This window comes from Oncorhynchus mykiss, chromosome 22 (genome assembly GCF_057628025.1).
Source record: "Oncorhynchus mykiss isolate SJ-2025 chromosome 22, ASM5762802v1, whole genome shotgun sequence".
Classification (NCBI taxonomy): Eukaryota; Metazoa; Chordata; class Actinopteri; order Salmoniformes; family Salmonidae; genus Oncorhynchus; species Oncorhynchus mykiss.
The window spans coordinates 42,572,447-42,587,192 of record NC_143043.1 but is presented as its reverse complement, the minus strand read 5'-3'; the positions used below and the strand labels follow the sequence as shown (position 1 = coordinate 42,587,192).

General features: G+C 41.7%; 1 protein-coding gene across 1 annotated transcript in view; it reads right to left on the bottom strand.

Moving 5' to 3' along the window:
- The window catches only part of LOC110501815 (nebulin-like), a 102,963-nt gene that overhangs the window by 11,715 nt on the left and 76,502 nt on the right, over positions 1-14,746 (bottom strand). Inside the window, 17 exon segments of the mRNA XM_090216100.1 lie at positions 1,188-1,244; positions 1,246-1,299; positions 1,957-2,061; positions 2,757-2,861; positions 4,236-4,340; positions 4,598-4,708; positions 7,789-7,884; positions 10,339-10,443; positions 10,767-10,868; positions 11,057-11,167; positions 11,331-11,441; positions 11,731-11,835; positions 11,969-12,070; positions 12,311-12,415; positions 12,627-12,731; positions 13,052-13,159; positions 13,378-13,479. Of these exon segments, the coding sequence (XP_090072226.1) occupies positions 1,188-1,244; positions 1,246-1,299; positions 1,957-2,061; positions 2,757-2,861; positions 4,236-4,340; positions 4,598-4,708; positions 7,789-7,884; positions 10,339-10,443; positions 10,767-10,868; positions 11,057-11,167; positions 11,331-11,441; positions 11,731-11,835; positions 11,969-12,070; positions 12,311-12,415; positions 12,627-12,731; positions 13,052-13,159; positions 13,378-13,479 (1,689 nt within the window).

The window sequence follows — 14,746 nt, the reverse complement described above, 5'->3', positions numbered from 1 at the left end:
CCAATAGACATATTAAATTAGACATTGGAAAGACATTGGTGAGTTTGGTAAGCAGCCTGATTAAAAAAAAACAATCCCATTTTATCAGACAATAGGACAATAAATACCCACAGAATCTTTGGTACAAGACAGTTTGTTCATGAGGCTCTTTGTAAAAAGCACTCATGCCTACATTTCATTAGGTCATAATGCACAACAAACACAGGAAACAGGGTTCATATACAAAGCCAAACCAGACAGAAAAACCAGATGGACAAAGCAGACAAATGCAGACAGTTGTTTTGCACCAAACTTCCTCTTGTGTCCTCCTTCCGTCTAGTAGGACAATATTGGATGTTTGGTGCAGAACAACCATTCCCCTGGAGGGTGTGGTTGTTTTGCACCAAACCTCCTGTAGTGTACTACTAGATGGAGGGAATGGTTGTTTTGCACCAAACCTCCTGTAGTGTCCTACTAGATGGAGGGAATGGTTGTTTTGCACCAAACCTCCTGTACTGTCCTACTAGATGGAGGGAATGGTTGTTTTGCACCAAACCTCCTGTACTGTCCTACTAGATGGAGGGAATGGTTGTTTTGCACCAAACCTCCTGTAGTGTCCTACTAGATGGAGGGTATGGTTGTTTTGCACCAAACCTCCTGTAGTGTCCTACTAGATGGAGGGAATGGTTGTTTTGCACCAAACCTCCTGTAGTGTCCTACTAGATGGAGGGAACTAAACAAGTCAGGATGTCAACATAGATGACAGCGCAGATGTGACAATAAAACAAATTCTACAACTAAAACAGTCATGCAGCATTACTATGGTACTATGAACATGGAAAAGGGTGTATTTATTATGTGTAATAGTCATAGAGTGTATTATCTTCAGGTGGCGAACCATGCAAGCTGACCACATCTAACCTGGGTGTGACAGAACAATTAAGAAAAAGTCTCAAGTGGGATTAAAAGAAGGAGGGCTGTGGTGGTTGTGAGGGACTTAGTACGATTACCAGGGGTGGGTGAAGAGGAGGAGGAGAATGAGGAGGGGAATTAGGAACTGGAGGAGGAGGAGGAGAAGAATGAGGAGAATGAGGAGGAGAGTGAAGAACTGGAGGAGGAGGAGGAGAAGGAGGAGGGGAATTAGGAACTGGAGGAGGAGGAGGAGAAGAATGAGGAGTTGAAAGAGGTGGTAAATGCCCGTTCGTTACCTCGTTGGCAATTTTGGTGACATGTCTGACATGCAACATGGTAAGGGTGACCTCCATAGCCTGAGAAGTTCTTTCCCTTTATGGACTCCTCATATTCCTTATGATAGTCTTTCTATTAGCCACAAAGATAAGACAAGTGACAGACACAGCTGAGATACAACATATAACATCCAAGCGTAGTAAGTCCACAGTCACAATGCAAGCTTCACCTCAATATTCTTACTAAGAACAAATCAGGGGTGTATTACTTTACGCATGACCACAGTATACCTCTGGTGTGGGTAGTGTTTTTGTACACACAATATAAGATTTGAAACCTTTTTGTGTTTGTGCATGTATAATAGTGCTCTGTTGTGTAAGGAGCCACGTCTTCTTCAACAGTCAATATGTTCTGCGTCAGTCCAGTACCGTACCTTAACCCTGGATCATCAGAGGAACATTTGGATTTCTGAACTTACAGTACATCATGTGTCAGTGCCATAGAAATCTGTTATGGGCGCTTAGTGCCAGTGCTTACCTTTCACATCAAATTACACATAGGGAGAGTACAGTTCACAGACATTGAAGTAACACTCATGGAGAACACACAACAGTCTGCAGAATCTCCAAATACCACCCCAGAAATACAGTACAGACACTTTGTCAGGCAAAAACAGTTGAGTGTTCCGTGTTCTCTTCTGAGCATCAGTGAAAATCCAAACTGCAAAGTAAAATGGTTGTTTGAACCAACAGTTAGATATTGGGTTGAAACGATATAATGTGTATTTACCGCGCTCTGCATGTGCTGGGCTTCCTTAGCCGTCACATAGGTGGGGGTCTCGAAATCCAGCATGGCCTTCCCTTTAGCCTTCTCATACTTCTCCTTGTACTTCACCTGTCAGACAAAGAGGAGTCAGACAAATATATTCACAATATCATAGTTTCTAAATGTATTTATTGAATAAAGTTTACTTACTTTATTGAATAAATATGACTAAATAGGCCATTTAAGGTTACCATTGAGGCCTAAACGATACCAACTGGGCTATAACACCATAACAGTGTAACAAGGTGTCTTCAGAACACACTGACAGGGTTTATGACACAGGTTTGTTTCAATATGGTGAATTCTGGTCCAGATATAATTTCCACTTAAACCAGGGGAAGTTCATTTTTCCCTTCTAATCCAGAGGGCAAAATTACTCCACACAGAATGGAAGCACGGGAACCAGTTTATAAGGATTGCGGTATTAACCTCTCAGGTTTAATGATGGTGTGACGAGTGGATTCATAAAAAAATTACTTACATAATAACACACAGCCCAACCAACACTTCCAGTAAAACTGTTTTTGCAAGTCAACAATACAAACACTAATTATTTCTCAAAGTGTTCCACTATTTAATGACTTCACAGGTAGGAGAAGAAACCTGGGAGAATTCAGAATTTAGATTCGCAGGTCACATGATGAATTGTAATATTGGAGAGATGATTTTCAAACAGGAAGTTGACATCTCAAACACGGGAAGTTAAAACCGGGTGATGCCAATAGGACTGGTTCATAGGTCGTCCCATACATTGGCCCACTTACGTGACTCTGTAGTTCTGAAGCCTCCTTGTGATGAAGCTGTTCTGGTGAGTCAGCAATCATGAGGTAGTGACCCTTAATGTCCTCATGTTTCTTCTTGTACTGGTACTAAGAGGGAATCAGCGCCCAGTAAACAGCTCAGTACAAAGGTGTAGGGAAAAAGAGCCACTGTCGTTAGCTCACTCAATGCCACCCATTTAAATATAGATGTTTTTTAACAAGAATGTTTTATAAAAAGTTAACGAGCGGGAATAAAAAATAATGAAATGAAAGAAAATGAAAAAAGAGAGAGTGAGGCAGAAAGTTGAGCGTCAGTGGTTATAGAAGACTAAGTTATGATATACTAAGTTAGATTTTTATGAAGAAAAGAGGAAGAAATCAATTCTGCACACGAGAACATGCTAGACGGAGACGGTGTGTGAAAAAGACTCATCTAGACCATAGATTAATGAAAAAAGACACGGAAAAGAAGGTTACAGCAGGTTCTAGTACTAGTACTGGGAGAACAAGGGGTTATGTGAGGAAGTGTGTAGGTCAAAGGTGAGAAGGTTCAGGGTCACTACCAGATGATGTCCTTGAGGATTAACTCACTATTGATCTGTGTTTTACTACGGCTTAGATAAGCAAAGCAGGACAAGACTGGCTGAAATGACATCATTACAACTACATTACGACTATTTCTGGTTGTAAACTGGTTGAAATGACATCATTACAACTACATTACAACTATTTCTGGTTGTAAACTGGTTGAAATGACGTCATTACAACTACATTACGACTATTTCTGGTTGTAAACTGGTTGAAATGACATCATTACAACTACATTACAACTATTTCTGGTTGTAAACTGGTTGAAATGACGTCATTACAACTACATTACGACTATTTCTGGTTGTAAACTGGTTGAAATGACATCATTACAACTACATTACAACTATTTCTGGTTGTAAACTGGTTGAAATGACATCATTACAACTACATTACAACTATTTCTGGTTGTAAACTGGTTGAAATGACGTCATTACAACTACATTACGACTATTTCTGGTTGTAAACTGGTTGAAATGACGTCATTACAACTACATTACGACTATTTCTGGTTGTAAACTGGTTGAAATGACGTCATTACAACTACATTACGACTATTTCTGGTTGTAAACTGGTTGAAATGACATCATTACAACTACATTACGACTATTTCTTGTTGTAAACTGGTTGAAATGACGTCATTACAACTACATTACAACTATTTCTGGTTGTAAATTGGTTGAAATGACATCACTACAACCAGATGTGCCTGCTGGGAGAGAAATAGGGAGAGCCAGTGATTCCTAATGATATGGAATGACTTGGTTGGAGGGTTGCCATGGCGAGGAGGTTGGTTTTTGAGAAGGCGGTTGTTACGCAACGCGGGATGATGGTGATGATGACACTACCGGGATTCAAGACGGTGGTACAAGGGCTTATGTGAGATTGTCTTACGTCACTGGACAGCTTGCTGGTGCTCAGGTTGTGCTGCATGGACAGAGACTCTGCCATGTCGGTTACAGGTTTGTGCAGCTTCTTCAGGTCACCCTTGTACTTCACCTGTGAGATGAGAAGACAGACAAAGGAACATCATCGTATTATAGAAAGCTATTATATAGATAAATCATTGTAATATAGTGTAATTATTATATAGATATATTATTATAGAGTTTTCTATAGTACATCTCATGAACTACTTGGTCCCGGTTGCTTGGTATATCTTTGATAAACACCTGTGAGTAAAGACCTCTTAGCCTGAATGAGTATTTATCATATTAAAAGAGTGGTACTTCTACTTGGGTGAGTGCAACACGTACCTCACTAGCCAGCTGGTGTGCATCCTTCTGAGTCTTGTAAACAACACTTTCCTTCATGTCATACTTTGGCCTGAGCCCCTTCTCCTTGTCATGCTTGGCCTTGTACTGCACCTGGAGGGATATCACACGGCAGTGTGTGTGTTAGACTCAGTCTGATTGTGTCTGTGAGGAAGGTAAGCCAATCAAATCAGACGCAGAGAGAGTAGGATTAACGAGGAGAAAAACAGTACACCAGAATACAGTATTCGGTCACATAATATAAAAAAGGCTCATGGTTAGTTAAATGATTTTTAGAGGGATCCAAATCCAGAGTTTCTGAATCTATGTAACTCCTTACTGTACTCGGTTACTAGCCCTTGTTATACAGCATGACCGTTTGAAGGCAAAAACCATAGGTTGCCTTCTAGGACTAATTTGATTTAATGCATCTGTGGGTATAACACGTGAATAAATAAGCACTATTTTTTTTACTTTCAATGAGCAAACTAACCCCAGAAGGCAATTAAGACATAACAGTCAGGGGAAACAAATGTACACACAGAACATTTACTTCATATATAGGCTGTTGGAACAGTATATATGGTAGTCAGAAATAGAAAATGAGGGAGAAAGTGATGCTGGGATCCCATTGCAGAGAGAGTCTGAGGTACTCCTAATCAGTAGAGGAACCAGCTGAAGAAAAGTCAGGGAGAGAGAGAGAGAAAGAGGGAGAGAGAGAAACACCAGGGAGAGATAAAGAAACACTGAGGAGAGATAGAGAAAGAAAGAGGGAAAGAGGGAAACACCAGGGAGAGATAGAGAGAAACATCAGGGAGAGATAGAGAGAAACACCAGGGAGAGATAAAGAAAGAAAGAGGGAAAGAGCGAAACACCAGGGAGAGAGAGAGAGAAAGAGGGAGAGAGAAACACCAGGGAGAGATAGAGAGAAACACCAGAGAGAGAGAGAAACACCAGGGAGAGAGAGAAACACCAGGGAGAGAGAGAGAGAAAGAGGGAGAGAGAGAAACACCGGGGAGAGAGAGAAACACCAGGGACAGAGAGAGAGAAAGAGGGAGAGAGAGAAACACCAGGGAGAGAGAGAAACACCAGGGAGAGAGAGAGAGAGAGAAACACCAGGGAGAGATAGAGAAACACCAGGGAGAGATAGAGAGAGAAACACCAGGGAGAGATAGAGAGAGAAACACCAGGGAGAGAGAGAGAGAGAAACACCAGGGAGATAGAGAGAGAAACACCAGGGAGAGATAGAGAGAAACACCAAGGAGAGAGAGAAACACCAGGGAGAGATAGAGAGAGAAACACCAGGGAGAGAGAGAGAGAGAAACACCAGGGAGAGAGAGAGAGAAACACCAGGGAGAGATAGAGAGAAACACCAAGGAGAGAGAGAAACACCAGGGAGAGATAGAGAGAGAAACACCAGGGAGAGATAGAGAGAGAAACACCAGGGAGAGAGAGAAACACCAGGGACAGAGAGAGAGAAAGAGGGAGAGAGAGAAACACCAGGGAGAGAGAGAAACACCAGGGAGAGAGAGAGAGAAAGAGAGGGAGAGAAACACCAGGGAGAGATAGAGAGAGAAACACCAGGGAGAGATAGAGCGAGAAACACCAGGGAGAGAGAGAGAGAGAGAAACACCAGGGAGAGAGAGAGAGAAACACCAGGGAGAGAGAGAAACACCAGGGAGAGATAGAGAGAGAAACACCAGGGAGAGAGAGAGAGAGAAACACCAGGGAGAGAGAGAGAAAGAAACACCAGGGAGAGATAGAGAGAAACACCAAGGAGAGAGAGAAACACCAGGGAGAGATAGAGAGATAAACACCAGGGAGAGAGAGAAACACCAGAGAGAGAAACACCAGGGAGAGAGCGAAACACCAGGGAGAGATAGAGAGAGAAACACCAGGGAGAGATAGAGAGAGAAACACCAGGGAGAGATAGAGAGAGAAACACCAGGGAGAGAGAGAGAAACACCAGGGAGAGATAGAGATAGAAACACCAGGGAGAGATAGAGAGAGAAACACCAGGGAGAGAGAGAAACACCAGGGAGAGATAGAGAGAGAAACACCAGGGAGAGATAGAGAAACACCAGGGATAGAGAGAAACACCAGGGAGAGATAGAGAGAGAAACACCAGGGAGAGAGAGAGAGAGAAACACCAGGGAGATATAGAGAGAAACACCAGGGAGAGAGAGAAACACCAGGGAGAGAGAGAAACACCAGAGAGAGAGAGAGAGAAAGAGGGAGAGAGAGAAATACCAGGGAGAGAGAGAAACACTAGGGAGAGATAGAGAGACCAAGAGGGAGAGAGAGAAACACCAGGGAGAGATAGAGAGAGAAACACCAGGGAGAGATAGAGAAACACAGAGGGAGAGAGATAAACACCAGGGAGAGATAGAGAAACCAAGAGGGAGAGAGAGAAACACCAGGGAGAGATAGAGAGAGTAAGAGGGAGAGAGAGGAATAAGGAGTGTGTAAATCCAATAGAAATGAGCAAAACAATCTTCTAATTATAATATGCTCCAAATGAAAAGGCAGTGACAGAACTTCTGGCAAATTGATAAAATGGTTCTCATAGGGGTCAACTCTGTCTGTTGTGAATAAGATGCCTTAGATAAGCTTTGCTACAGGATGTACACAGTCCTCATAGCACAGAGATAATTCTGTAATTCTGTAGAATGATGCAACAACAATAAGCCCATGGCACGGTACCACATCAGACAGAGACATCGACTACATGTCCCGGCGATTCAGACATTTATCCTTTAACATGTTGATTCAACTCAGAAAAATGAAAATTAAATAAACATCTATTTAATATTTTTCATTGACTTGAAGGAAAATAGTTATTGCATCACCATGCTTGTCTATGTTTGGTGACCAGCGAAGCTTGCAATGGGAGATACAAAGAAGGTAGCTACAGATATAAGGGAAACAAAACAAAAAGGACTGGAGGTCAAATGAAAACAAGAAAATGGAGGAAAAAGGGAGGGAAAATGATCAAATCATAACAGAAATGAAAAAATGTCCCTGAGTCCTTAAGTTACCGAAGCAGAGGTGCCCCAACATACGCTCCCAGAAATCAATCAATCAGTGAGTCATTGAATAGAAGGAGAAAATAAGTCACAAGGCGCAGACAGGAAGTTGCAGGAAGTTGCAGCCCATTGGTCCCCGCCCCAGGGTCTCAGGTATTCCTTTCTTACATTACTAGTCAGAGCACTCATTTTCTTAAGGTGGCGGCTCTGAGGAGTATCGATGGAAGCAGCTCCGTGGAGGGAGGGCCTGGCTTCCAACTCCTCCTACAAAGCAGCAGTAAGACGGCAGGGTGAGAAAACAAAGACACGACAGAATGGAGGGAGGGAACAAGTAGAGATAGGGGATTAGGGAGGGAAGGATGGACCCAGCAGGCAAAACTGCTTGAAATGATGTGGTTTCAACACTGTAACAACACTACAACTCTGAATTACAACACAGTTTTGCCTGCTGAGGGACAGTACAGGGGAGAGGACTATAAGTATATGGAGGAAAGGGAGAGGGCTATACAGGGGTAGTACAGGTATTAAGGGGAGTATATTAACATGTAACTATGGAGAGGACTAGTATATTAACATGTAACTATGGAGAGGAGATGGAGAGGACTATAGGGAGTATATTAACATGTAACTATGGAGATGAGATGGAGAGGACTATAGGGAGTATATTAACATGTAACTATGGAGATGAGATGGAGAGGACTATAGGGAGTATATTAACATGTAACTTTGGAGAGGAGAGAGGACTAGTATATTAACATGTAACTATGGAGAGGACTAGTATATTAACATGTAACTATGGAGAGGACTAGTATATTAACATGTAACTATGGAGAGGACTAGTATATTAACATGTAACTATGGAGAGGACTAGTATATTAACATGTAACTATGGAGAGGACTAGTATATTAACATGTAACTATGGAGAGGACTAGTATATTAACATGTAACTATGGAGAGGACTAGTATATTAACATGTAACTATGGAGAGGACTAGTATATTAACATGTAACTATGGAGAGGACTAGTATATTAACATGTAACTATGGAGAGGACTAGTATATTAACATGTAACTATGGAGAGGACTAGTATATTAACATGTAACTATGGAGAGGACTAGTATATTAACATGTAACTATGGAGAGGACTAGTATATTAACATGTAACTATGGAGAGGACTAGTATATTAACATGTAACTATGGAGAGGACTAGTATATTAACATGTAACTATGGAGAGGACTAGTATATTAACATGTAACTATGGAGAGGACTAGTATATTAACATGTAACTATGGAGAGGACTAGTATATTAACATGTAACTATGGAGAGGACTAGTATATTAACATGTAACTATGGAGAGGACTAGTATATTAACATGTAACTATGGAGAGGACTAGTATATTAACATGTAACTATGGAGAGGACTAGTATATTAACATGTAACTATGGAGAGGACTAGTATATTAACATGTAACTATGGAGAGGACTAGTATATTAACATGTAACTATGGAGAGGAGATGGAGAGGACTATAGGGAGTATATTAACATGTAACTATGGAGATGAGATGGAGAGGACTATAGGGAGTATATTAACATGTAACTATGGAGAGGAGATGGAGAGGACTATAGGGAGTATATTAACATGTAACTATGGAGATGAGATGGAGAGGACTATAGGGAGTATATTAACATGTAACTATGGAGAGGAGATGGAGAGGACTATAGGGAGTATATTAACATGTAACTATGGAGAGGACTAGTATATTAACATGTAACTATGGAGAGGACTAGTATATTAACATGTAACTATGGAGAGGACTAGTATATTAACATGTAACTATGGAGAGGACTAGTATATTAACATGTAACTATGGAGAGGACTAGTATATTAACATGTAACTATGGAGAGGACTAGTATATTAACATGTAACTATGGAGAGGACTAGTATATTAACATGTAACTATGGAGAGGACTAGTATATTAACATGTAACTATGGAGAATAGGAGACAGTCAGAGCTCACAAGGACAGAATAGGACATGGGTAACATGGGTAGTTATGCAGGGTGGCAAAAGAAGCACCTAATGGGTGGAAGGTCACTACTACCTATGCTACAGACTAGCTAGGACAGCTGAGCAAATACTATAGCAATACTACAGATCCAGGGGCGCAACTTTGGTTTTAGAAGTGGGGGGGATATCACTTTTTTTAAATTATTATTTAAAAAACATGTTTTTATCCTTTCGGATAAAAACATGTTTTTATCCTTTCGGATAAACACTCCAAACAGCCTACCCTACCAATCGGAGGAGTCCGCATGGTCCTAAATCCCCCTGTTGCCTAGGTTTGTATCACATTCCAATTATAAAACTGGGGGCGACAAAAATGCAATTTCAGAATGTTGGGGGGACATGTCCTCCCTGTCCCCAGTGAAAGTTGCACCCCTGTATAGATCTCTATGAAGCAATCATGATCTCTAGGAAGCTGAACTGAAAGGCATGCCATCTGGGCTGCTGAATTTACATCTTCAGTGACAGTGAATAAAACCGAAAATATTTTCTGATAGCAGAAAATAACTGACAATGAAATGATAGAAAAATGAACTGAGAGGGGGACAAACGTAATTAAATAAAGGGGAATAAAAACATTGAAAACAGCCCGAGGTGTCGGGAACAACTGGTCAATTCAGACTCGGAGGGTTTGGTGTTGACCGTACCTGGCTGTTAAGCTTGGACACCGCAGTGGCCAGAGCGATGTCTGGACGGTGGACCAGGGAACCTCCATGGGCAGCCTCCTGGCGAGCCTTCTCACGGTAGCCAATCTACCAGACACAATATACAAACCATGAGTGGACTGGACAATACAAAGGAAAGGGGATACCTAGTCAGTTACACAAATGAATGGATTCAACCCAAATGTGTCTTACGCATTTAACCCAACCACTCTAACAAACCATCAGTGGGTAATGCACAGACAGACTGTCGTGATATGAATTGTTTTGTTGCCTTTGATGGCGTCGTGCTGAGAATATAAACAACAGCATGAATATTCATCTCAGAGAGGTAAACAAATACAAAATCCCTTTAATTTTGCAAAACAGGCTTCGCCACTGTGTAGGCTATTCACTGCGTGCTAAACACTCACATTGCTGGCGAGCTTGGAGGCCTGTGTAGCCCTCATTATGTCTGGGCGCATAGCCACAGAGGTGTAGTTGAGCTTGGCCTTAGCCTCCTGCCTGTAGGCAAACTAGAAATGGAGAGAGAGGAAAGAGTGATATTTGTGACAGCTGCTGATGTAAAAAGGACTTTATTAATGCATTTGATAGACTGACTGATTAATAACAATCAATTCCATAAAACATACATGAACTATTGACTGTCTTTAATAGAGGAGATATACAGTCTTTTCATAGAAGAGGAATGTGACTGACTTACGTTGCTCTGATTCTTGGCTACGTCCATGGCATGCTGCACATCGGGAGGCACTCTCATGTTGTTGTACTTGGACTTGCCCTTCTCCTTCTCAAACTTCTGCTTGTACTGTTTCTGTGGACAGAACGGCCGGAGACAAAGACGGAGTCAAAGGTAACAAATGGCTCAGGACTGTATAGTCTTGGGAAGTCTCATTCACTTTGTGCGAGAAATCTGGAAATGAAGGTTCAGGACTGTATTCCAGCTCTAACTAAACAGCTGGTATGGGGAGACTGACCTCGCTGACCAGTTTGCCCATGTCCTTGGCGTGGATGGTGTCACGGGTCGTGGGCAGAGTGGTGAATTGTCCGGTCTGCTGCTCCATCTTGCCAGCCAGCTTGTATTTGCTCTGAGGACAGAAAGAAAACCAAGGACTAGTGTTAGACTGGAATCTGATTGGGCGCCGTACAAACCAAATTAACATACTGTACAGTTAAATTCATTATAACAAGTGTTCTTGAGATATTTTGTGACAAATTCCTCATTCATCCATAAATGAAGGTTCACATTATGACATTTAAGATCTATCTATAATAACTATACTGTAGGTTAGTAAGGAAAGCCATTTATTGGCAGTGATAAACATTACATAGTAAGTATCTGTAGTTATCATGTTTCTGGTGTTTTCTGCTTCTTACCTCAGATGCCAGAATGCGCACTGACTTGGCATGAAGGTTAGTAGGAGTGTCCAGAACAGTCTTATACTGACCCTTTGCCTTCTCAAACTTCTCTCTGTATTTCACCTGGTGGACAGAACAAAGAACCACAATTAACACAGGCTTTTATTCACCTTCAGATTTCATTTCCATGTGTCAGAATAGAACAGAACAGCTTTATTTTGATTGATGGGTGGCTGGTAAAGGAACAACGACTCACATTGCTTAAGTCAGCATTCATCTTAGCCAGGACGGCTAACTTGTCGTCCACGATGGAGATCACACAGCCCTTCATCATCTCCTTGTCATACGTGTACTCAATCTGAGGACAGCAACACATGCAGCAGGGGTTAGACCAGAAGAGCCATGTCAAAGGAATCAGTATAGAAACCTGGGCCGGTGTTTTGTTATGTGTTTAGCTAAGGCATCTAAGTCACTATTGTTTTTAGCATTGTATTCTTCTACACACAGTTTTTTACTCTTAGAAGATGAGCTCCCTTGTGGGCTAAAATACATACAAACAAACATACAAACAAACTAAGGTCTGTTGTGCATGACTCACATCACTCTGCTGGAAGTTGGCCTTGGCAGCTTGGATAAAGTCAGGTCTGTCGACCGTCCAGATCCACTTGTTCTTGGTGGCCTGGTACTTCTTCCTGTAGTCCAGCTGGAAGGAGACAAATCATACAGGAACAGAACAGTGAGTGAAGGGTCTGCCTCAAGAAAAAACATTTCAGAAGGGTGGAAAACATCAGGTATAACACCTGGTCCTAACAAGCCAACTTCATTCACTAATACACTCATTCATTCATTCACAAGTGGCGTTCAGAGTTAAATGGATAAGAGGAGATGAGGAGTACTGGAAGAGAGAGACTCACATTGCTGATGTTCTTGTAGGCTTCCTTGGCAGCGCGGATTTCAAAGGATTCAGGGTCCATGTTGATCTGGGCCTTGCTCTTCTCATATACCTCCTTGTACTTCAGCTGAGACAAAGGAGAGAAAAGCACACTGATACAGAACCAGGGATATGACTGTACCTGCCTCCAGCTAAATCTTAGACATGTGGTCGTAAGGCTTTCCACTAGATAGCATAGCCACAATGTCTAAATTGGCAACATCGTAAAAAATCTGGAAAATATTAGCTTTATGGTCTTAATTTAAGATTAGGGTTAGGCATTAGGTTAGCAGTGTGGTTAATACTATTTTAAGAAGAGCAATTGTAGAAATAGGTGTGGTTTATGACTTTGTGGCTGTGTTATGTGCGAAATGGAAGGCAGCCATTTTGAGAGTGTAGAGTACATACCACGCTGGTGATCTCCTTGACCTTCTTCATGTGTGCGCTGTGTGGAGTGTCATGGCCCAGGGTGTAGCCCTTAGCCTTGTTCTTGTTATACTCCATCTTGTAGACATTCTGGAAAAAGTGATGGGAAAATGTTGCAAGTCACAATTATTCAAATATAGTGTTATGTTGAGAAATACACAGTAGTAACAAAATTATACATTTATACATTATAGGATTTAATTAAATATTTATTTAATTTTGTTACTTTATTTATTTTTCTGAGAAGAGGGAGACTTTTGCAACAAAAAGCATCTTTAATTGAATGTTGTGTGACGAAGTGAACTCACATCTCCGATGGCTTTGCTGCGTTTGTGGCTCTCATGCTCGGGAGTCTCCAGGATGGAGGTGAACTTGTTCTTAGCAAGCTCATACTGCTCCCTGTACTTCCACTGTGGTGATGGGGGCAGGACACCAGAGTTAGACACACTCACACATGAGACATTACTGTCAAATCGGTATCAATGTACCTTATTTACAGTGTTTCAATTATCTATAGATGATCTGCAGATTGATTTTATGAGTTAAGTTTACATGGCTTTACCCATTCCTGATCAAACTAAATGTATGTGCTAAAAAAGATAATGACATTTAAAATGTAGTGTAGCATGAAAAGGAGATTCTGTGAAGCGTGACTACAGTACATGTCAATGTAATGAATGAATGCAATGGGAAGACACCATGCACAGGTTGGAACATGCTTTATGGAAACAAACATGCAACACAATGAAATGATGTGCAAAGAGATGTCCACAAACACACAGTGTGAGAATGAAAACAGTGGTTTTCTCATGGTTCATTTTCGTCAGCTGACGTTTGATCAGCTCATCTGCTTCTACACTGAGTCCTACTGGTGAGTCTGGTGCTATTTCAACATGATTAGTACAGACTAATGATGGTTGTATTTATTTATTATCATTTGGATAAAAAATGCGAACTTAAATAAATGAAAATAAACAAAACTATTGGCTTTGTCATAGGAAATATGTATTCCTCATTTAACGTGCAACGTCTTTCTAGACGGTTCAGTCTGTACTTGTGATGTGGGTTACAGGGAGCGGGATCATAACTTGGGATGAGCTGGGTAGCTTGGGTTCAGAGGTCAGTGGAGATTCAAGAGTGTTTCTGAAGCAGGGAGGAAAAGATGTCCAGAATTTGACAAATGTGGTGGTTGGTGGCAGGTAGCCTAGCAGTTAATAGCATTGGGCCAGAAACCCAAATCTGTTGATGTGTCCTTCAGCAAAGTACTTCATCTTAATTGTTCCTGTAAGTCGCTCTGGATGAGTGCTTCTGCACTGAAATGTGAAAAAATGGGAGTGAAGGAAGCTACTGTCAGTTAGGAGTTCAGGATGGGTTTCCGCAGCTGAAGTTAGCTAGGGCTGAGGCTGGGAAGACAACTGCAGCAGGAGGGAGAGGGAATTGGGGAAACTGCGAGGTCAGTTTGGTTGGTCTGCTGGGCCGATGGACGATTACCTAACACTGCCGGACTGGTAAATGGCGCTGAGGATGTCTGGGTGGAGCAGCTCATTGCAACCGTTCTTTAAGAGCACCCTGGCCCTGGATCTATATTTGTTCTGTCTACGGAGGGACACACTAACACACACACACAGGCACAGCATGCTGAGGACAGGCACAGGGTCAGTGGACAGGACGGAGTGG